The 24,318-nt window shown below is 41.7% G+C and overlaps 1 protein-coding gene across 1 annotated transcript in view; it reads left to right on the top strand.

The window, feature by feature from the left end:
- The window catches only part of TBC1D22A (TBC1 domain family member 22A), a 116,087-nt gene extending 93,040 nt beyond the window's left edge, over positions 1-23,047 (top strand). The window contains exon 13 of the mRNA XM_081929162.1: positions 22,322-23,047. Within this exon, the coding sequence (XP_081785288.1) occupies positions 22,322-22,450 (129 nt within the window). The 3' untranslated portion in view covers positions 22,451-23,047. The remainder of the gene's footprint in view (positions 1-22,321) is intronic.
- The last annotated feature ends 1,271 nt before the right edge of the window (positions 23,048-24,318 follow it).

Here is a 24,318-nt window from a genome sequence, read left to right as displayed (position 1 = left end):
GTATCTCCACAGCTCCCAGCCAAATTTAGTTGAGGCAGTTGATCCTTTACTGTGTGTAAAACATTTCAAACATTTATGAATTCATGACGTTACTCCAGAAACGACATGATTTTTCCACATTCGTATGTTGTTGTTAGATCTAAGCTTTTTCAAAAGAAATATAGCTCCTTCCTAAAACTATTTTCTCAGTACCGTATTTCTTTTAAGGTCCTGCTTTCCTCATTTGTCCTGTTGGTATTCCCTGCGCCGCTTGTCTATTCTCCAATAAAATAATTGGATCATTCCTTATTAAATCTGCATGCTTTGCTTGCATTGGGATAGACTGTATCCTGAACATGTTTACGTTCATAGTTGAGCACTGGTACATGCTACTTACAAAAGGACATTGCATAGCCTTCACTGAAATGTTAGGTTGTGCTCATCTTAGACCAGCGATAGGGAGCCAGTGCCCTTGCCAGATGTTGCATGACTGATTGTCTTATAATCTGTGACTATTGGCCTTGGTAACTTGGGCTGATGGGAGTTGGAGTCCATTAGCACCTCAGTTCCCCACCTCATCTTATGCCTTCTTCTTGCTCCATATGCTTGGGAATTGGATATTGAGTGTGTGTGTGTGTGTGTGTGTGTAAATTCATATGTAAATTGCAATTTTGATCAGTATTCCATATAGATTTTCTTTACAAATGTAAAAAGAGAAGAAAGTCTGATCATTTAATGTGTTTATAGAAGCCAGAGCATAAAAACAAACTGAGCCTCACAGCAACTAATAAAACAACCATCCTATTACAGAGAAAGCCAAGATGTTCTAAAATGTGCAAATTTCAGAAGGAGTTTGTAAAACTAAAATAGGAAGGTATTTACTGTACCTCCCTATTTGCTGTGGTAATAGTCATTTGTGCCAGCATACTGAGGGGAAATTAGTAGTACTATAAACATGGGTCTAATTTAGAGAATGGCCCCAGTGACCTGAAAATATTTAATTTGGCCAACTTCATGAATTTAAAGTAGTTCATTTAATAAATTGGGAGCAATTGCAGTGATTAAAAAGCATGAATTCAGCAAGGAATTACTTATTATTGTACAGTGGAATATATTTTCCCCCACGCTGAATTATTGCAGTATTTCAGCTACAAAATGGAAACTTGCTTTTTACATCAAGGTTTGTGTGTGTGCGTGTGATAATTGTATAAAATCTGTGTTATCACTTCCCCCATGGCCATGACCCCATGTTGTAGCCGTAACAGTATATGGTAACTCTCCGCAGCAATAGCAAACTCTTCTGGGTGTCTATAGGCCAAACTACACAGGTGTCATTGCCTGGTTGGCTCCACCAGGAACCGAATTTGGCAGCCCCAGGCACAAGAGGAGGAGGAGGAGCAGATGACAGAGTGGAGAGCTCAGGGATGGCGATGCTCCCCTTGTGACTCTAAATGTCAGAAAGGAGGAAGCAGATCTGCCAGTTGTCTCCATCATCCCTCCTGCAGAGTGCACAGCCTGGTCAGGGAGGGAGGGAGGACTTTGACCAGCCAGAGGAAGAAGAGGTGTCAGAACTGGACTCAGGTGGATAGGAAACAGTCTTGTTGCTGAGGACCAGATGCCACATTTGTAGGTGGGATCAGATGCACTTTCCATAAGAGAGTGGGTGTACGCATCTACAGCAGGCTGACAGAGTTAGGGTCCTGGGTGTGAGCCCACCCTGGCCCTTCCTTAAAAGCTTGGCAGGAGGGGCACCTCAACTGCTGGGATCTCATTGTATCTTCCATTGACCTTCTCAACTGGCACAGAGAGTTGAGTGAGCTTTGTCCTGTTGCAATAGCTATAATAAATGTTGTTGTTGTTTAGTCGTTTAGTCATGTCCGACTCTTCGTGACCCCATGGACCAGAGCACACCAGGCACTCCTGTCTTCCACTGCCTCCCGCAGTTTGGTCAAACTCACGCTGGTAGCTTCGAGAACACTGACCAACCATCTTGTCCTCTGTCGTCTCCTTCTCCTTGTGCCCTCCATCTTTCCCAACATCAGGGTCTTTTCCAGGGAGTCTTCTCTTCTCATGAGGTGGCCAAAGTATTGGAGTCTCCGCTTCAGGATCTGTCCTTCCAGTGAGTGCTATAATAAACGCTGGGCCCCTAAATTTGGATGCTGGACTTCTTTGGTTTTTCAAAAGGTGGCTGTTCCTCCACTTGGGTAACAAGCAAGGTGGTGTAGAGGTGAATTCTTACCACAGTTAAGAACCTCTTGCCTTGCTCATGTGCCTTGAAAGCATGACTTCTGGGCCTTGTGCTTGATGTTGAGCTGGTGCCACTGTTAGCCCAAATAAAGATCTCTAACTTACTTGCGAGTAAAAGTCACTGTTGCTGGACAACAAGTTAAAATGCAGGAGTGCATCTCGTGTGCTTCCCTAAGCACCCAACACAGACCTCAATTATGACTCGGTTAGAGAGGGAACCTTCCACTGGTGCCAATTTGATGTCTGCTTTTCTGCATAACACCTGCATTTTCTGCAAGAAAGAAAACCATATCCAAAAGCAGCATGGAAATGGCTTATCAGCCTTCTGAGGCTGCTATCAGCGATGTTGAACGTGTTGCGGTTATCAAAGCATTCATTCAGGTTCATGTTATCATGTTTCTTTTTAGAAGTTCCCATGCCAGCATGCCGTTTGCTGCATAGGTGATAAATTTCAGTAAGTGAAGTCACTGTCGTGTGGCTGCTATTTATTTAACTTATTTAATTCAGTACAGTATCTTGAAGTGCTTTCACAGTAGAAACCTCAAAAATAAAAACAACTACCATATTTACTCGAGTCGAATGGGCCATCGAATCTAATGCGCATCCTAATTTTTGCAATGTAATTTGGCAAAAAACGGTGCACATTAGAGATCCCCTAGCCCTACTGACCACCTCAAACTATCTTGTCTTACGGGAGGGGCTGCCTCCTTTTTTTACAATCCCCGCCTTGCCACCCCTCTGGCCCACAGGCTCCTTCGCCGCCTGGGCACACTAAGGACTGGCCACGTGACTGGCATGCTCAGGCTGCCCAGGCTCAGGTGTCCACCCCAAATGCAGCCCAGCAGCCTCCTGGCCTCCTCTCGCCCGGATTCGCCAGTTGTGCAGCCCTCGGCTCCGACTAGTCTGGCCGGGCGGCAGCTGTGCACAAGGTGGCAAGGCACATGAACTGAGCAGTGCAGTGGTGCTGCGGCCCGGGCAGAGGAGCGAATTGGAGCAGCGTGCCCCCGGCCCAATGATGGCCGGCCGGGAGGGCGCACCTGGCCCCTCGCAGCTGATTTGCACCCGGGGGTACTGAATTTACGTGAATGAAATGCTCCATCGAATCTAATGTTTCACAATATAATTTGGCAAAAAAAGAGATGTGCATTAGGCTCGAGTAAATACGGTAAAAACCATTTCATTTTTTTGGAAAAGAACAACAGAAAAGCGGCTTCTTAAATAAAAGCCATTTCAAATCCAAGACAGATATAGGCTGGGATAAAAATGTGCACCCTTGTTGAAAAAGGACGGTGCTGAAAAGACACCAGAGGTGGCATGTAATGGGGATGCTGGAATGTATTGGCATACTGCGCACCTACCAGACTATTGTACAGTCTTCCATCAGCCTCTTCCACTGTGTCAGATGGCCTCTGTTTTTAATGTTCTCATCAACCTTTGTTCTGTGACGAGATCTGTCCAGAATCTGTCAATCCGGTGGATGGAGTGAAGACTGTTTGATATGGATTGATTACGAAGCCAGTCATGGATTGAATGGAACAGCTGCATCACCTGCAAGTACATAGCTGGCGCACTGAGCACATCCAGTAACTGCAAAATAGTTAAGCGTGTGACTTCAGTTACATGTAGGTTCCAGTTACCAATACATTTAGCATGAATGTGCTTCTGCTATCTCAATGCTAAATCTACAGACAAACAGCTTTAGTTTTTAGATTATATCAGTCTTTGCATTTCTACAGTTCTGGCTGAACATGGTTTAGTGCTGTATTTTCTCTCTCTTTCAAAATACATGCAAATAGGTATTGTAGGGTCCTAATGCATTGTTGTTCTGCATTTGCAGTAAGTAGGTCAGATTATACCTTAGTCTTTGGATGCTCGCATTATGTCTCATCTGCTATGCAGTCTTCCCTGAAATTGATCAAGGCTTCTTTCAGTCTCTGCTTGGCTGTGGAAATGCGGCTGAGTCGTCGCTGCAGATTCTTCTCAAAGCTGCCACTCTAGCTCTGTCTTACCTTCCCTCTTCTCTCATTTGTTTCACAGCTGCAACACCTCCTCTAGGACAAAAATAAAAATAAATAAATTGCAGTCTGTTCCTTCAGGAGAAAAGTGCAGTTGAATCCCTGCGGTCGTCACAAATAAAATGAATGATTCACAGATATGGCAGGGAGGTAGTTAAGAAACTAAGGGTGGAAGGAGGAGTTTATTGCAACCAGAAAGGGTGCCATAAAGAAATGGGTGTGCAGCTGATTGTATTGAGGAGGTAAAAAGGAGGTAAAAAGAAAAAGGAGGGAGTCACTTTCTGATATCATGTCAGGCGGAAGGGAAGGGATCTAGACTTGTATTAGTATACTTGTTACCATTCACCTGAGAGTTGATTTCTACATGCTGTACTACCAGAACAATAACAGAAGCTAAGATATGTCTGGGACACGGGTGGTGCTGTAGTCTAAACCACAGAGCCTAGGGCAGGGGTAGGCAGCCTAAGGCCCAATCGCCTTCTCAATCCAGCCCACGGACGGTCTGGGAATCACTGTGTTTTTACATGAGTAGAATGTGTCCTTTTATTTAAAATGCATCTCTGGGTTATTTGTGGGGCATAGGAATTTGTTTATATTTTTTTTCAAAATATAGTGCGGCCCACCACATGGTCTGAGGGACAGTGGACCAGCCCATGGCTGAAAAAGGTTGCTGAGCCCTGGCCCTAGGGCTTCCCCATCTGTAGGTTGGTGGTTTGAATCCCTGCGATGGGGTGAGCTCCCGTTGCTCGGTCCCTGCTCCTGCCAACCTAGCAGTTTGTAAGCATGTCAAAGTGCAAGAAGATAAATAGGTACCACTCCAGCGGGAAGGTAAACGCCATTTCCGTGTACTGCTCTGGTTCGCCAGAAGCAGCTTAGTCATGTTGGCCACATGACCCGGAAGCTGTCTGCGGACAAACGCCAGCTCCTTCAGCCAGTAAAGCGAGATGAGTGCTGCAACCCCAGAGTCGTCCACGACTGGACTTAATGGTCAGGGGTCCCTTTACCTTTACCCTTTAAGATATGACTACACTTGGCAAAACTAAAGGTTCTACAAAAACAAGGTTTATACCTTCATGAAAGCTAAAGCTATGTACAGCATATCCAAAATTTGCTTCTTACATGTTATGTGTTTTTGTGTTTTTATATTGTCAATCGCCCTGTAATTGTCAGGTGAAGGGCAGTATGAAAATATAATTAATAGAAACAAACAAAATTTTCTTTTCAAACCGAAATGTAACATTCTGTGGCAACTGAGCATGCACAAATCTCATTGGCCTTTTGGCAGGGGGATTCCCCACTCCCCAGATTCTGTTATTTTTTTTTTCTTCTTCTGCCAACCTGGGAGTTCTTCCAAGCATACTGAGCAAAAATTTACCCCCGTTCCTGTCAGCTCTCACCACCTGAGTTTACCTTTAGAGGAAGTTGTGGTTTTTCGGGATGGCTGTCTCCCCGCCCCCCCGCATTTGCACAAACATGGAGTCCAGCATATCACAGCAAAGTTTCACAGCTCTCAGTTGTGACATAATATAAAAACAAGAAGAAGAAGAGGAGGAGGAGGAAAATGGCCGCACCGGTTCCCTTGTTTTTTACACGGACATCTAAGGCTGGAGCTAGGTTAAATTAAAGTTCAGCCATTTCAGGGCATTTGATCACATTTAACTGGCTCATCCTTTCAAGCAGTAAAGGTCAGCTTCTGTTTGTGCTCTAACTGTCCAATAATCTGTGAAAACCACTTTTGTGTGCACTTATTGTTCAGTAACCACACAAGGCAAGTTGCTATGTAACAGAGTTCTTGGCATTTTGTGACAAATATATGAAGTTTGGGCATGGCCCTGAGCAATGGGCTCTTGTTTCAACATGTTTGATCTCTGCAAACGTTAAGTTTAAAGTTAACATTAAAGTTAAGGTGTGTGTAGGGTTGCTTGCGGGGAGAGGTGGTGTAGGAAAGGGTTAGCACATATTATCTCTGCGGCATCCGCACATTAACACAATAGGGGCCACCACATGCTGTGAAATCTACAAGTTTTGAGTTTTCGGGTGAATCAGATTAGGGTCTTCTGAGAGTTAAAATGTTGCTCTCTCTGGGAGAAATCCTGAACTCTTTTATCAAGAAGCCCGAAATCGGGAGGGAAGGAGGTCAACAGGGGTGTAGAAGAAAGTTCTAAATATCTAAATATATAAAGTTTTAAAGAATAAGATATAGAATTGTAACAGAGATTGATGTTCTCTGGTGTTAGGTATGGATATTTTTTTCTTCTTGTTTTCCCTTATTCTTTTTGAAATTGTTGTTTCGTCTTTTGTGTTCTTTTTTTGCTTTTCTTTTTTTGATGTTGTAACTGAAACTTAATAAAAAGAATTAAAAAAAAAAGAGAGAGAGAGAAATCCTGAACTCATATGGCAGAGTGAGAATTTGGAGTGTGGGAATCTGTTGGCCACCCTCTACAAACTTTGAATAGCTGTAGCACACATCTGAACATAAAAATATATAATTCCTAGGTGCCAGTCAAAAACTTTCCTCTACGCCCATGCCTTTGGCTTTAACTATTCTATAGCCTTTTAGAAATGGATGGGATGTTCTTAATGTATATCCACCCCCCACTCGTTTTAATGTATCTATGTGGGACTTTTTGGTTGTTTGGTGTTTTGTTGAAAGTCGCTTTGGGTTGTCTTGGGCAAGATAAGGCAACAAACACATTTAATAAAAAACAACAATAATAATTGGGAGGCACCCTCCCCAGGTTTACCTGTAGAATATGTAAGGTCTATGTAAGAATAGAGTGCATGGGGAGGGAATCAGTGATTGTTAGTCATGGAAGGCAAGCTTCCATTCTCAGGAAGCTCATAGGGAACCTTTTTTGAGGAGAGACGGATTTAGTCCTTTTTTTTCTTCCAATAAGGGCACAATAGGGTTAAGACTCCTCCTCATCCATCACAGTCTCCTTCATCCTCCTTCCCCTACAACTGCTATTCAGTTGTTGTTTTTAAGCCATATATCAACTGAGAATTGCAATTGCACCAGTACAAATAACATCACATCTAACATAGCCCTAGGGACGCAGGTGGCGCTGTGGGTTAAACCACAGAGCCTAGGTCTTGCTGATCAGAAGGTCAGCGGTTCGAATCCCCGTGATGGGGTGAGCTCCCGTTTCTCGGTCCCTGCTCCTGCCAACCTAGCAGTTCCAAAGCACGTCAAAGTACAAGTAGATAAATAGGTACTGTTGTGGCAGGAAGTGTTTCCGTGCACTGCTCTGGTTCGTCAGAAGTGGCTTAGTCATGCTGGCCACATGACCCGGAAGCTGTACGCTGGCTCCCTCGGCCAATAAAGCGAGATGAGCACCGCAACCCCAGAGTCAGTCACAACTGAACCTAATGGTCAGGGGTCCCTTTACCATTACCTAACATAGCCCTATGAGCTACCTGAGTTTAAAGCAGCGCTTTTCAACTGCTGATATTTGTACCACTGCTTGAAGAGCATTGACATAGGCACTTGCCTCCTGCATTTCTCCATAAGTCTCAGGTTTGGGAGCGCCTCGTGACTCCTGAAAGTGGCAAGAGCATGACTTGTATAGTGATGCAGTGGGGAGTTCTCTCTGAAGGCAGGAATTTTGTCTGTGTTGGGAACGCTTAACTGATTCTGTTACACCCACTGCAGAGAAACAACAAGAAGTATCCATTGTATTTGAGGGAGATAAAACCAGGGACGTGGGTGGTGCTGTGGTAAACCACTGAGCCTTGGGCTTGCCGATCAGAAGGTCGGCGGCTCGAATCCCCGCGACGGGGTGAGCTCCCGTTGCTCGGTCCCTGCTCCTGCCAACCTAGCAGTTCAAAAGCACGTCAAAGTGCAAGTAGATAAATAGGTACCGCTCTGGCAGAAAGGTAAATGATGTTTCTGTGTGCTGCTCTGGTTTCACTAGAAGCAGATTAGTCATGCTGGCCACATGACCCAGAAAAACTGTCTGCGGACAAACGCCGGCTCCCTCGGCCAGTAAAGTGAGATGAGCGCCGCAACTCCAGAGTCGTCTGCAACTGGACTTAGTTGTCAGGGGTCCTTTACCTTTACCTTTAAAACCAGAAAAGACACACATGCTGGGGTACAGTAGACAGCCTCTTCTGTGCTGGAGAGAATACTTTGCGTTCACAAGTGAGCTGGACAACAAAATGGACAATATGGAGTTAACACAGCCAGCTAATAATTCCCTTTCCCAGGTCATTTCCTTATTCCCCACCCTGCCCAAAGGAAGAAGCAATCAAAAAATTCCCCTTAGGATTCCCCCTCCCCTTTTAAAAAAACAACTGTGACATTCTCCTAAGCATTGTGTTAGCATTCCTTCTTGTTGTTGGTAGCCTTTTAGCTACATAAACACCTTAGCCAAGTTCATATATTTGACCATGCAGTAAATAATTTAGCCCTAAGTTTTCTTTGGTGGTACCAAAAATGTGTGATGCTCTTCCTGGTGAAATAAAAGAGGTTCCATCAGTATTGGCATTCCACCAGCTCTTGAAGACACACCTGTTTAGGCATGCATCCCCCTAAACTCCAACTTTCTAATTTATTTGTTTCAATAGTTTTTAACTGTCTTGTTTTATTATATATTTTAAGGATGGACGTTTTTAATGCTGTGATTCAACTGGTTTATTATGTATTTTAATTATCGATTTTATAGTTGATTGTAAACCACTTAGGAGCCATTTTCTCATTTAGGCAGTATATAAATATGTAGAACAGAAGGAACAAACCATAGTAGTATTATTAAGTATAATTTTACTTGCCTATGATAGTCAGCACGTATTTACCATGTGTTTTGAATCTAGCTCTCCACAGTTTCCTGCGGTGTTAGTTTGAAGCCTCTTCACTGGAGCTCACAGGATATCAATGCCTATGTTCTTCCTTTGAGCTTAAGGCCCAGTTTCTTCCAGGATCTACGTTTAGTTGCAATAATAAAAATTAGTAAGCATTCCCGATTTCCAGGAATTATTTCAAAAACTCACTTGCGTTCTTGCTGTGTAAAATGGATGAAAAGCCGCTGCAAAGCCGATTTTTTTTTAGAAAAACTAGTTTTCCCATAAGGCCTGGAAACACAACTTTATGTAGCTGCTTTTTGGCTAGGAAACGATTTCTATAAAGTCTGTCTTAACGTTAATGCCCCATTCCTGTACCTATTATTCTCACTAAGGCCTATGAAACTCTTGTATAATCCTTGAGAGATTTGTTAAACTTGAATTGGCTCAAGCTGAAATCTCAAATAAGAATACCGAGAGGCAAGTGTTGTTTGTCCGGACACGTAGTTTATCTTCTACATTTCTGCACTTGATTTGACCGTGATGAAAGCCTCATCATAAAGTAATGCAGTAACAGCATCAGTGTGGCAGAATAGCAGCATGAGTAACCAGCACAACGCAGCAGGCGTACGATTGGGCTTGCCAACTCTCTAGTGCAACCAGCCTACCTCCGCAGCACGTACAGAAATAAATGAGGTGGTGGTATGTTTGGAGTGGCTTCAGCTATTCAAAATGGGCCGAATTCATGCTCCACTGATGATTCAGGCATGTTACCTTGTCTCTCTCATGTCTTGCTCAATATGTGCCACCGTTTCCCCTGAGCATGGATATTTCTTCGCCAGTAAGTGATGCATCACCGCTGATCGCTAAATGAACTGTGCGGTTAAAAGAATCTAGCACTTTTCTTCTTCGTTATTTCATTTTGTTTCCAGAGATTCCCTTCAGAGATGGTGCACTTTGCCAATGATTTTGAGCGCTCCCCCTTGCTTGAGCCTTAGCAAGTGTGCACACAAACACATTTTTAAATGCACAGAGGCGTCCCTTTGGCAAAAAAAAAGTAGAAGGGGGTGGGGGTGGGAAGCAAACTAGAAAATGCTGTATGTAAAATTCCTCCTGGTAGTTAGTTTTTAAAATAATGACTTTCCAGATTTTTTAAGCAGAAAATTACTGGCTATTCAAAACTAAATTGAACAGTTCTGTTCCCAGTTACTTGGAAATCAGCCTGTGTTGGATTCTAATGGCAAGAATAATTGGTTTAGTGTTCAGACTTGGATGTCTGTATACACAAGACACTCTTTAGATCATACTTCTCTGCATTGTTCTGTCTAGCAGCTGCATACCTCACAGTAAGGCAACAGTAGGTTCATTTTCACCAGTGTTAAACCAATCTAGGCTAAGTGCGTGAGACAGTTATATGCAATATCATTTTGTACTTCTTTGGAGCTGGGCATGATGGAAGTAGTTTCCCTGTCTTTTATATATACTGTATATTTTTATTGCTCTCTTGCTAGGACCCTAAAACCAGTGCTGCAGAATTCAGTGACAAATTGTGCAAGCTTACATCATTTTTCTGATAAAAATAGGGATGGTCTATTTGATGATAATGATGATGATAATTTATTTATACTCCACCCATCTGTTTGGGCTGCCCCAGCCACTCTGGGTGGCTTCCAACATATATAAGAACATAATAAAACATTAAACATTAAAAAAAAAAACCTTCCCTCTACAGGGCTGCCTTCAGATGTCTTTTAAAGTTTGTATAGTTACTTATCTCCTTGGCTTGGGGTGTGTTTGTGTTTGTGTGTCAGTCACATAACTCCATATTCTCCACTATTTCTCCAATAAGGGTTGTCTTAAAGAAAAGTGGGACTTTCCAAGATCAGATCAAAAACTGGGATGACGTCTGTAAATCAGGGCTCTGAGCAAAGGACTATTGATAGGGCTGGGCGATACGTGGTTTTCAACATCGTGATATATCACCAGCTAAACATCACAATATACTGATTTATTGCAAAGTCTGAAATAAGGGTGCATCTATGTAGAGGCATTGGCTGGCTTCATGGTTTTTCCCGAATTATGATTTTTGCATAGCGCGTGCACACACAAACACACACACACACACACACACACACACACACACACCAGGATCTGTGAAATATTGCCAGGTCAAAAATGATGAAATTGCTATCATGATATGCGCTTCAAACCGGTTTTGGATGATATATTGATATATCGCCCGGCCCTATTGATAGCAGGTGGGGAAAAATGAGTTTTGCTTGGAATTTATGGGGAAAGAGCTTGACAGTCTTCACTCTGCTCACTGGAATCTTTCTGAGATTCACTCTTTTCAAAACCCTTTGTAAGTACACTTTTAATCCTATTTGAGCACCTCTCTCTAACTTGAAGGTTATGACCTTTAATATGTAATGAACCTGTAACCTCAAGGCGCGTGTTTAGCTCCCTCCTTTTCTCTACTTTTCCATCTGGCTTTTTATGATAACTGAGAGAGTTCTGTGCCCCAGTTTACACTCTCACTGTTGTTACATTGCGGTTTATATTGAATTTTATTATTGTGATTTCATTGTTCGCATCTTAAGGGTATGGTTGTCACCATGGAGTCTTTTGACCAAAAAGCAGCATAAAGAATAAACTCTCTAAAAACAGCATGCTGAAAAATGGGTTTTTAAAGGTATGGCCAATCAGTGTTTGTACCATGTTACCATTTCATACAGTGTGACAGAGTTCCTAAATGCTTGTGGGAGATAAGACACAAACTTTTTTCTTTTTTTAAAAAAAATTATTCTGCTTCCCAAGACACAGAAGTCCTATCTGGACACCTAATTATATTGAAATCATTTTTAGATGTCTTATGTATTTTAATAGTTTTATCCTGATATACTTGCTGTCCTGGGCCCCTTTGGAAGGAAGGACGGAATACAAATTGAATTGAATTGAATGAATGAATGAATGAATGAACGAACAACCATACGCACATCCCAGAATAAAAACTAAATTCAAAGCAGAAGTTTAAAAACACAAAGGACATATTCAGGGAGCAAAACCCCCATCTCCCTTCTGTTCCTCTTGTAAGCTTTATAAAGTATAAGCCTTGATCAGCTGATTCCCAGGGCTTTCCTAGATCTGTTTGCCATGCTTTGCCAAGTCCTGGCATTCAGCTGATTGCGCAGGGAAACATGGTCCATATGGACAACTTGTGACAATGGACGATTGTCAGATGGGCGACCCCCACACCCTGTCAAGCTTGGTCCACAGAGGGAGGGGGGAGGTAAGCTAATGGGCTGGATCCACTTCTGCACCGCTTGTACAGAGGGAATTCTATGAGGGCTGGTTTAGGTTATAGATAATGTAATTTGTTCATGGGTGCTAGGCACACTAAATTAGTGCTTTGCACGGCCAGGAGCAAAGTCTCCTGTAAACCTTGGCTAGGGTTGACAGATGCACTCACAAAAACCTGGAAAGAGAAGGTACAAGTCTCCTGCAAGCCACAGCTGTGTTTGTGTGTGTGTGGCATGTTACATCACTGCAGGATAGCTCAGTTGATAAAGCCTGAAACTCTTAATCTCAGGTTCCTGGGTTCAAGCCCTATTTGGGCAAAAATATTCCTGCATTATATGGGATGCAGGTGGCGCTGTGGGTTAAACCACAGAGCCTAGGATTTGCTGATCAGAAGGTCAGCGGTTCGAATCTCTGTGATGGGGTGAGCTCCCGTCGCTCGGTCCCTGCTCCTGCCAACCTAGCAGTTCGAAAGCACGTCAAAGTGCAAGTAGATAAATAGGTACCGCTCTGGCGGGAAGGTAAATGGCGTTTCCGTGCGCTGCTCTGGTTCGCCAGAAGTGGCTTAGTCATTCTGGCCACATGACCCGGAAGCTGTACACCGGCTCCCTCAGCCAATAAAGTGAGATGAGCGCCGCAACCCCAGAGTCGGTCACGACTGGACCTAATGGTCAGGGGTCCCTTTACCTTTACCTTTATTCCTGCATTGCAGAGAATTGAATGAGATTACTCTTGTGGTCCCTTCCAACTCATACCATTCTATGATGCTGTGATACTATTACTACACATTTGAAGCTTACGTAGGCAGGAGAGAGATTATTTTGGCAGCTCAGGAATTTGAAAGTTTCCAAGTAATTCCTGTCAAACCAGCAGCAGGGATGGGTTGAGATTCAGATGGCCTTGGAAATAAGCCAGACCATTTTCCAAAGACCCATAAGTGATTCAGGTCATCTCCAAGCCACTATAATGCTCTGCTCCTCTCTAACATGTGCTATTTCACTTCCAGAATATACTTCTATAACTGATGGTTGGGATACAGTATGGAGATTTGCACTGCACACTGAAGTATAGGATTGCAATCTTCTCTTCATTCATCTCTGAAAATTCAAAATGTTTTATAAACCCAAATCATATCTGTTTTACAAGACGGTCAGATGAAATTGCTGACCTATAACTTTCTATCAGGGCAGCTTAGTTAGTTTCAGAACATCTTCCCCCCCAACATTGTGGTGAGTGCATTCATTTTTGTAAGTGCCGCAGAAGAACTACCTGGTGCATTTCCCCCAATTTCAATATAAAAAGCCCCTTTAGGAAAAGCAGGGGATAATCTAAATAGTGCTGTGTGAACAATTTAGTTGACCTGTCCGACTTAAATAGCCAAGCAATCGTTTTGTTTAGTTGGTAATTCAAGGCTGTCACTGGAGATGCCTCACTTGAAATAAAATTGTTTTCTTTTCTTGTTTCTTTCTTGGGTAGAAACTGAATAACAATGTCAATTATTGTCTTTATCAGTATGTAGCCCCCAGAGAAAATGAAAATCACAGGAGCCCTGTATACTTAGCTACACAATTCAATCAAAGCTGCTGATAAGAGGGCAAATAGAAACAAAACAAAGAAAAAAGCTTTTGGAGTATGAAATGGATAATATGCAATGAGGTGATGGATGCCTTTCTTTGCAGACAAGCTGATGGAAGAGGAACTATTTTCTTTTCTTCTTTTTTTTTTTTTGCATCTTGCCCCTTATGGCTGGCTAAATGCTGGTGCATGTAGATTTTGCTATCTTACAACAAAACTATCAGACTGCTACAGCTGAATTGAAAATAAGCAGAATTATAAATGTGTGTTGCTTTGTCATTAGGTTGTAAACAAATTAGATTTCGAATTCCTTCCAGAAATGGAGTTTTTAACAGATTGTCTATTGTTGTAAGCTCTAGTTGACTCTTGCAGGCGTAACAAAATGGAATGATCTTTCCACAGAATAGCTAATTACTTCATGTCTCTGGGCACATGGGTAAAAGAAGGATTTCACAGAAATCCACTCCCTACTACCCTAATAATAATAATAAGTATTAGTATTATTTATACCTTGCCCATCTGGCTGGGTTTCCCCAGCCACTCTGGGTGGCTTCCAACAGAATATTAAAATACAATGATTCATCCAGTATTAAAAGCTTCCCTAAACAGGGCTGCCCTAAGATGTCTTCTAAAAGTCCGATAGTTGTTTATTTCTTTGACATCTGATGGGAGGGTGTTCCACAGGGTGGGTGCCACCACCGAGAAGGCCCTCTGCCTGGTTCCCTGTACTTTCCCTTCTTGCAGTGAGGGAACCTCCAGAAGGCCCTCAGCGCTAGACCTCAGTGACCGGCTGAATGATGGGGGTGGAGACGCTCCTTCAGGTATCCTGGGGTGAGGCCATTTAGGGCTATCAAGGTCAGCATCAACACTTTGAATTGTGCCCGGAAACGAACTGGGAGCCAGTAGGTCTTTCAGGACCAGTGTTATGTGGTCTCTCAATCCCAATCACCAGTCTAGCTGCCGCATTGGAGGACTGTGTTAGGCATAGGGAATATGTTCTTGGCTGCATAAACTTTTTCTGCCTTCTGCCATGGTCAACACAATCATGACATATATTCTGCCTGTCACCACTAGAACCATTGAAGCCTTAGAGATGTCATCAGGATGGTTGGTGTACTGATCAGCTGTTTGATGTGATGCCTGCACTCCATTTTCTTTCCAGATCACTGAGATCTGTTTAGCATTTAATGAACCTTTGATCAGCATGGGGGCCTTTTTAATTTTGGGATTTTTGTGGCTTGCTGTGGCAACCTCCTTTGGGTTCCATTGACCTCTTCGAAATATGCTGGATTCATTTCAGTTACTCCGTCTAGCACTCATTCCACAGTTGTAAGAAATCAATCCTTTAAAGTGGTCAAACTATTACACCCCAGCTTCACCCCAAGTTACAATACAATACAAAATACAATACAATACAATACAATCTCCTATAGCCCTCTGTGCAGTTTTACTGAAGCCTAAACCAAGATTGTGTATCCCAAAGGGTACCTAATCACGTTTCCATGCTGTTTGTGGGTGCTATGTTATCACTGTTACATTAAATGACCTGTATGGGTATATTGGATTCTTAATTTCTCAGTAACCGAAATATATACCATATTTTTCGCTCTATAAGACACACCAGACCACAAGACGCACCTAGTTTTTGGAGGAGGAAAACAAGGAAAAAAATATTCTGAATCTCACAAGCCAGAACAGCAAGAGGGATCGCTACGCAGTGAAAGCAGCAATCCCTCTTGCTGTTCTGGCTTCTGTGATAGCAGTGCAGCCTGCATTTGCTCCATAAGACGCACACACGTTTCCCCTTACTTTTTAGGAGGGGAAAAGTGAGTCTTATAGAGCAAAAAATACGGTATTTCACCCTTACTCGGCACCATGTTTAGTTGAAAGCTAAGTTCAGCTTTATCTCCGCTCCTTTTAAAATGTTACTAGTCCTGATCTGTTCAAAACGAAAACAGTTGAAAAGAGAGCTGTTGGCAGGCCAGCCATCGTGTTAGAGAAAGACACAAAGACAGAAGTGCCAGAATGGTCTAGCATAAATGTGGGGTCTTTGAAATGGTGTATGAATCTTTATCTGGGGCTGTGAAGTTTCATGGTCAGGACTTGGATACCTCCCTATACCTGAGGTGTCAGGGCATTTACAACATAAAATTACAATACAGTGGTACCTCAGGTTACATACGCTTCAGGTTACAGACGCTTCAGGTTACAGACTCCGCTAACCCAGAAATAGTACCTTGGGTTAAGAATTTTGCATCAGGATGAGAACAGATATTGCACAGCAGCGGCGGAAGGCCCCATTACCTAAAGTGGTACCTCAGGTTAAGAACAGTTTCCGGTTAAGAACAGACCTCCGGAACGAATTAAGTACTTAACCCGAGGTACCATTGTATAAAAAGGGATCACAAGCAGGAGTCTTTTGCCCAATATAGGGCTTCAGCCCATGACCCATGATGTCATGCTCCATATTCTGCCTTTCCATCTAAAGAGCTCAAGGTGGCATACATATTTCTCCTCCCTATTTTATTCTTACCACGACCTTGTGAGGCAGATGCGGCTGAGACACAGCGTATTGCCCCAAGGCCACCCAGTGAGCTTCATGGCCGAGTGGAGATTTGAACTCTGAGCTCCCAGGTTATGGTCCAGCACTCTAACCACTACTCCACTCTGGCTTCCTATAATGGTAGAGAATCTTGTTGGTTTCCTACCCTGTCAGGTAACAAGAAACCTATTGTTGTTGTTGTTTAGTCATTTAGTCGTGTCCGACTCTTCCTGACCCTATGGGCCAGAGCACGCCAGGCACTCCTGTTTTCCACTGCCTCCCACAGTAAGAAACCTATTAGGCCTCTGTAATTAGGACTCTGTAATTAGTTCCTGCCAACTTAGCAGTTCGAAAGCACATCAAAGTGCAAGTAGATAAATAGGTACCGCTCTGGCGGGAAGGTAAACGGCGTTTCTGTGCGCTGCTCTGGTTCACCAGAAACGGCTTAGTCATGCTGGCCACATGACCCAGAAGCTGTATGCCGGCTCCCTCCGCCAAGATGAGTGCTGCAACCACAGAATCGGCCACGACTGGACCTAATGGTCAGGGGTCCCTTTACCTTTAATTAGGACTCGTAATCTGGTGAACCGGGTTTGATTCCCCGCTCCTTCACCTGTAGCTTCTGGGTGACCTTGGGCTAGTCACACTTCTCTGAAGTCTCTCAGCCTCACTCACCTCACAGAGTGTTTCTTGTGGGGGAGAAAGGGAAAGGAGATTGTTAGCTGCTTTGAGACTCCCTAAGCGGAGTGAAAGGCGGGATATCAAATCCAAATAATTCTTCTTCTTCTTCTTCTTCTTCTTCTTCTTCTTCTTCTTCTTCTTCTTCTTCTTCTTCTTCTTCTTCTTCCTCTTCCTCTTCTTCTTCTTCTTCTTCTTCTTCTTCTTCTTCTTCTTCTTCTTCTTCTTCTTCTTCTTCATTTCGTGAACCCGATACTACCTTATGCTTTCAAAGATGTACAAACAATCATTCTTTATTTCAGTCCAAAGACCCACAAAAACAGTTTTGAAAGCAAAATACAGCAGGAATACCGAGAAAACATTCCAAGGCAGTCACTCTGTTTTATCCAGAGCATGTTGATTTCTAATTCTTACTACCTCCGGAAGAAATTTTGTCACGGCCAGGGTAATGTCATTTGTCTTGTCTTTGAGAATGTACATTTCCCCCATGTGACTTGACTAGACTTTTCTGGCAATGCTCTTGCAAGAACTTTGCTAAGAACGGGAAGTGAAGATAAAAAAAAATTCTGCAGATGGATTCCTATTAGATAAAATGGAGATCCATCTAAGATTATTTTTCAAAATACATTGCACAGTGCCCTGAAAATATGCGGCTTTGTATGTGATTTGACGTATAGAAAGGGAGAAGAAGAAAAAAACACCACCCGTCCAATTGTTAGCTTATTTTCTGCATGCTTTCATGAAACTGCTTCCCCTGGAAAATATGAAATTAATCACATGGAAAATATATCTCCCTATGTTATCAAAAGATTAATGGAAGATTGTTCTGTCAAAGTGTCACCTTTTCAGTTTCATCTTGTTGAAAACTGTCATCCCTAGTTGACCAATTTTAAATGCTGGCAGTGGAGTCCAATATAACTATCACTTATTTTCTATTTTTAGGGCTGGTTCTTCCAGAACTTGACAAGGTCTCTCTCCCCCCCCCCCGACTAATAACAGAATTGTCAAAGAAATCAGCTATAAAAGATGACATTTGCTGATTCGTTCAGGGTTGAAGCATGGTATGTTTCTGGATCCACATCTGTGAGATCAGAGATAATTTCGAGGGAGATGAATAAAAGAAGTCATACCACACTGTTCCAGCTTTGAATATTGAAATGTTCTCAGGGTGGTGACATTTTAAAAGGCATTGCAGGTGTGCTACATAAAAACAGGAAAAATTATTTTTGTGTGAAAGCAAAGTATATCTGATGCAATGGCATAGAAAATTTGGTTTTTACGATGTGTTCTGTGTGTGTGTGTGTGTGTGTGTGTCACATATCTGCCTTAAGATCTAGCTAGTCTCATTGGTGTGTGGACTGACCTTTTTTGTCTAAACACAGTTTAATCTTTTCTATGAATCATGCTTGTGTTCTGTTTGATCTATTGGTTGAAAGGTCAGGGAATGTGAAAGAAAGGTTAAAAATAAGATAAGAATGTTCCTTTTATAGGCAATTGGCTTGCAAGAAACTCGCAGACTCTATTGAAGGATCTAAAAATATAGGGAGGAAAAATAATCCCTGAATTTTTGGTCTTTCTAGTTGTCACCAAGAAAAGTAAGAAAGTTCAGCATTAAATCAGACTACCAAGATTTAATAAGCTGGATCTTGAGTCATTCAGCATATATTGATTGTTTTCTTGTAAGCAGCAAATGGAGAGAGGAATTAGACCTGTTAAACGGCCAGGTGGAGTTCATAAGTGACACTGATTTATGGCATATCTAGAATGTGTGGCTCCAGATTCGCCCAATTCAACTTATCATTGGCATTTTGAAGTATTTCATGAATATACATTGGATTTCCACTAAAAACTTTTTGCACACACATTTATAGATCTATACTCATTGTTACTGCTAGTATCCTATAGTGTTAAAGAGCCCAGCAACAACATTTTAATATTAAATTATAGGTGCAATGTGTATAATATTTACCATATTGCTGATGTATCTGATGTCCTAAATAATGTGTACATTAAAAAAAAAATGTGTACATTCCTGTTATTTCCATAAGATGTGAAGGGCCAGAATTAGCTTTCCATAGCTCATGAGATTACTGGCTGGTTCCTATTTTAGCTGCCGCCGAACTCCAATAGAGCATAAGTGGTGTGTTTTGAGCAACTAATGCAAAATCAAAGCTGTGAAGAAATGCCAAACTATAATAATTTTAACAATAGAACGATAGAGCCCATACTCTCACTTCCACCACATGTAATAGGAACATTTGTGCATGTTTCATTCTGTTCTATTGAGCTGAAAGGATAATAGGAATTTGGTCTATGGCTGTCAGGGACTGGACTAAGGAGAATGGTGGAGACCGCCACCCCCTCCTCTTCAACCTTCCAGGAAGACAGTATAGATTTACAACAGTGGTTTGCAGAAGGTCATGGCTGTGGCAGAAGCGAGGCAAAGCTGGGAGCTGATGGGAGAAGAGAAGCAGAGCCAAAGCAGCTGGCTGACACACTATCACTAGAAAGCATTCTCCCAGAACTCGGTGAGCAGTGAAAGTAGGAGAGCAGAGAGCTAAGAGGCAAATGGCCTTAAGCAGCCACTGTAAGGGGGCTGGTGCTGTTGAGGATTGAGAAGGGAAGGAGGGGTGGAGCTTACTCAGAGCAACAATCAGAGAGGCAGCATTTCTAAGCCTCTCTCTGTGAATATTGCATAAAAGACTTGGTAAGAGCTTCTTGTCTATTGGTTACTGGCAGCCCACTGTGGGGAGGGAAGACCAGATTCCCGGAAGCCAGACACTGGCTGTATCATGAAATGCAGATTACATGGTTGAAGTTAGGGATGGATAAACTAGTTTTTCTGACCTACCTACTTTTCATAGGTTTTCACTTATAAATCCATTAATGTCTGCTTTCACATTGTGCATTCTTTAATGCAGTGTTTTTCAACCTTTTTTGGGCAAAGGCACACTTGTTTCATGAAAAAAATCACGAGGCAGATTACCATTAGAAAATGTTAAAAAATTTAACTCTGTGCCTATATTGACTATATATAAAGTAATTCTCCTGAATAGGAATCAAATAAACACAAAGAAAGTATTTTATAATTACTTTATTATGAAATAGTAAACAGAAATGTGAAAAATTATAAAATACTTCATTTTTAAATCTTTCGAATTTTTCAATTTTCCCCACGGCACACCAGGCAACATCTCGCGGCACACTAGTGTGCCGCGGAACAGTGGTTGAAAAACACTGCTTTAATGAGACATGGACATTGTATTTAAATACGTGTATTTGAATTTGTTTACCTTGAAAGCATTTTAAAACACATTTTGATGCATTTTTGAAGCAAGAACGGTGTTGGAAAATTCAGACAAGTGTGAAATCCAATGGTTGTCTTTCCAATCCAAATATTAGTGCAGGATCTCTGGATCAGGTCAGTTCCTATTGGAATTTCCAAAGTTCAAACATGCCTGCGTTTTTTCTGGCTCTTGAGTTGCAGCGGTCATAGAATCACAGAATTCTTTTTTTTTTTAATTAATTTTTATTCAAATTTCCAATAACCAATCCATTTATAATTAAACATCCAATTTAACTTATACATTCTTTTTGACTTCCATCAGTCTATCTGACAATTTTCATATTTATCACAACATCTCACATTTCATACATTTATGTTGCACTTTGACAATCCCTATTTTATCTTCTCTTTTAAGCGACATTCCAGTTTATTTTTTCACAGAGCTTCTTGAAATCCAACAAGCGTTATTTCCTGATCACACACAGTTTTCATATACTCTGTAAATTTGTTCCAGTCCTCGGTGAATCTCTGATCGCGTTGGTTTCGAATTTTCCCAGTTAATTTGTCCATTTCTGCGTACTCCATCAGTTTCATTCTCCATTCTTCCCTCGTTGGCATTTCTTCCTATTTCCACAGAATTCTAAAGTTAGAAGGGACCCTGAGGATCATCTGGTCCAACCCCCTGCAATGCAACTGTTCCATCCCGGGATTGAACTTGCAGACTTGGCATCGCCAGCACCATGCTCTAACCAACTAAAAGGACCCATTCATTATCTGTCATTTTCAAACCTTTTGGATGGGAAATGGTTGCAAAAATAAGCTCTGGGAAATACAAACACAATTAAAATGGAGATAAAGTATCTTATAAGTATCTTATAAGTATCTTGACCTTTGCCCCATCTGCAATATACATTTAAAGCAGTATCATTCACTTTAAACAACCCCAAAGAATCCTGGGAACTGTAATCGTTACTTAAACTCATTACTTAAATACAGTGTTACCTTGGGTTACAGATGCTTCAGGTTACAGACTCTGCTAACCCAGGAATAGTACCTCAGGTTAAGAACTTTGCTTCAGGATGAGAACAGAAATCATGCTCCGGTGGTGCGGCGGCAGCAGGAGGCCCCATTAGCTAAAGTGATGCTTCAGGTTAAGAACAGTTTCAGGTTAAGAATGGACCTCCGGAACAAATTAAGTACTTAACCTGAGGTACCACTGTATTCCTGTGCACATTGAAGGGTAAATATGATGGCTATGTGTTTGCCAAAATGATACCATTGCTTCTTTCTTGCAGCAATGTGGATTGCAATGTATACAAGCATTTTTAGAAACAGACTGAAGGGGCCAGACTTCCCTGTCCTAGATTGTTGAAGCCATGACTGATGCAAGATTAAAGGCGTATATTCACTTTGTTCTACTCCGTAGCTGCCTTAGAAAACACCTTTCCAGTAAATATCATTCACCTGTACTGGAGAAAATGAGAGATGGGATCTGCAGTGAAGATACTTAGATTAAACCTAGGTATTCATGAAATGAACAAATAACAAGAAAGGCGTATGTGTATGCACATATCTAGATAAGAAAATTCCAGATAAGAAAGATGTAACAAATAATTTTGTAGAGTTGTCTCCACCTCTCTTTTACCATTCCCACATCTATTAACAGCTGGATGAGTTTCCATCCTTACCAGTTATGGTTAGCTGATGTATTTGTGCTAAAAATCGTCACATGTATGCTTCCGAAAAGCAAGTTTTATTTTACCTGTGTGCATGCAGATATTCAAGATCAAGCCATTTCAGAAATTGTCGCAGGTAGCATTGGAGTTCAGTCGCTCAAAAACTCCCCCACCCCAATTCAGTCTGACGTTTACTGAAATAGTTGCACAATAACCTTTTCTGCTGTCTTTTCCTTCTTTTCCCAAGGAACTGCTCATCTTTCTGCAGAACTTGCCCACGGTGCACTGGGGAGACGAAGATATCAGCGTCCTCCTCGCAGAAGCCTACAGACTGAAATTTGCATTTGCAGACGCCCCCAATCATTACAAGAGATGAAAGCACCAGAAACCGTATACAGCCAATCTGCTGTGGCATAGGATCATTTTCATTATTCTGGTTGTGCAGACACGCAATTACTCGCTCCTGGTTTCATACGGAGAGTCCCAAAATAGTTCAGCAAAAAAAAATGTGGTTGGTGGATTACCAAAGAAATCGGCAAACAGGTCGTCAAGAAGACTGTGATTGACTTAAGTGAACGTGGCTACAAAAAAAATCGAGTCTGCTTTTGTTTTTATTCTCCCTTTTTCTTTTTATAGTTGCTATAGGAATGAAGAAAGTGTTTTATGTTCATTGGTATCTAATGACTTATTGTCTTGTCTCCATGAGCCTTGTTCCTAGTTGATTGTGTTCATTATTTTGATGGAAGTATTACTAGTCTCTGGGGTACTTGTGAGCTAATAGGAATGATCTGTCTTGAACGGAAAACGAGGGCAGATGTGTATCAGGCAGTAAGGTCATCTAAGGGCCATATGGACTTGCTTTTGATTTTGGTTTGTAACACAATTTTTAAAAAAATTCCTTTTAACGTTATCTTTGTTTACAGCGTGAAATCTAGGAACACAGATTTTAATGGAAAACAACATCTAGAATTTGAAAAGAATGCCACCTACTTGGGTGCTGTATCCTCTGGTATGCAGATAGTTTTGTATAAATTATTTCACTTTGAAGTGTCTGAACTGTACTAACTAAAAAAGAAAAGAAAATAGATTTATTCTGCCATTTAATTTAATGCTTTAAAACTATCAAATATTTTTTCAGCACATAGATTTTTAGCTTCAATGCTTTTTTCCCCACTAGTAAGATTTTTAGTTCACAGTGAATATATTTTAATACATTATTGCCTTACCTGGATTTTCTAGCATGGTAGGAATACTTGACGGAAAAGTCATGTATGCATTTTTAGGCCTTCCATCCTTGACATAGACTGGCTTAAGCATGGAAAAGAAGCACAGATGGATACAGTCACCTGATAACCAACAACCAAGATTCTGCCCCACTTCCAGAATAAACTGGATTTTGCACTGTGTAAGGGAAGGTGACTGGTGAAGACTTGATTCCAGTCTGCTCTCTTTCTTACCAATCAGGTTGGCTGACTGGTTAACATGCCAGCCAGTGTGTGTGTGTGTGCGTGTGTGTGTGTAGATATATATAAAAAAGGAATGTGTCAAGTCAATTTACCTGGAGAAAGTCACCTGCATACAATTGGCATACACTTAAGGATTTTGCACAAACCGATCGGGAAGCTTATCTCCCTTGGAAAGCAACTAACAAAATTCTTCCGTTATTTTTGTGACTTAAGTTCTTAAGTTGTGACTAAGTGGCAGTACATTATAGAAGGCTCCGTCAAAAGTTAACACTCCATTCACTTTTTGTAAGGGCCAGTTTATCCAAATAGCAGAATAGCAGGGGTAGGTAGTAAGGTTTTTTCCTGTGCTGTATCACTTTAGAATAAAGGTATGGGATTGCATATACACATAAAAATTCTTTGAACGTGGAAATCTGGAAGGCTAGTATGACTTTTTTCTCCCTGATATGCTAGATTTCTGTGTGCAAGTAAGTTTGTTGGAGGAGCATTCTAGAATGTGCCTGCTGTCTGAAGTGTGATTGATTCTTGTCGATCAAGTAAGTTTGCATACTATCAATCCCAAATTAATTTATACTGTAAATGGAACAACTTCTTTTCAGGAGTTTTTCAAGTGTGCCTTTAAGTCATTTTTGGTTTGGGGAAATTTTTTTGCCTTTCAGTTTGGCTGCATGTGTTACCTTACTGCTTGCCATATGCATAGATGCCTGAACAGAGAAGAACCATAGGCAAGATTGGCCTGAAAATGTGGGAGATGCTTATTCTAAGAGGCTATGAAGAT

Source organism: Podarcis melisellensis, assembly GCF_964234715.1.
Source record: "Podarcis melisellensis genome assembly, chromosome: 10".
Classification (NCBI taxonomy): domain Eukaryota; kingdom Metazoa; phylum Chordata; class Lepidosauria; order Squamata; family Lacertidae; genus Podarcis; species Podarcis melisellensis.
This window is presented reverse-complemented; position numbering and strand designations above follow the sequence as displayed.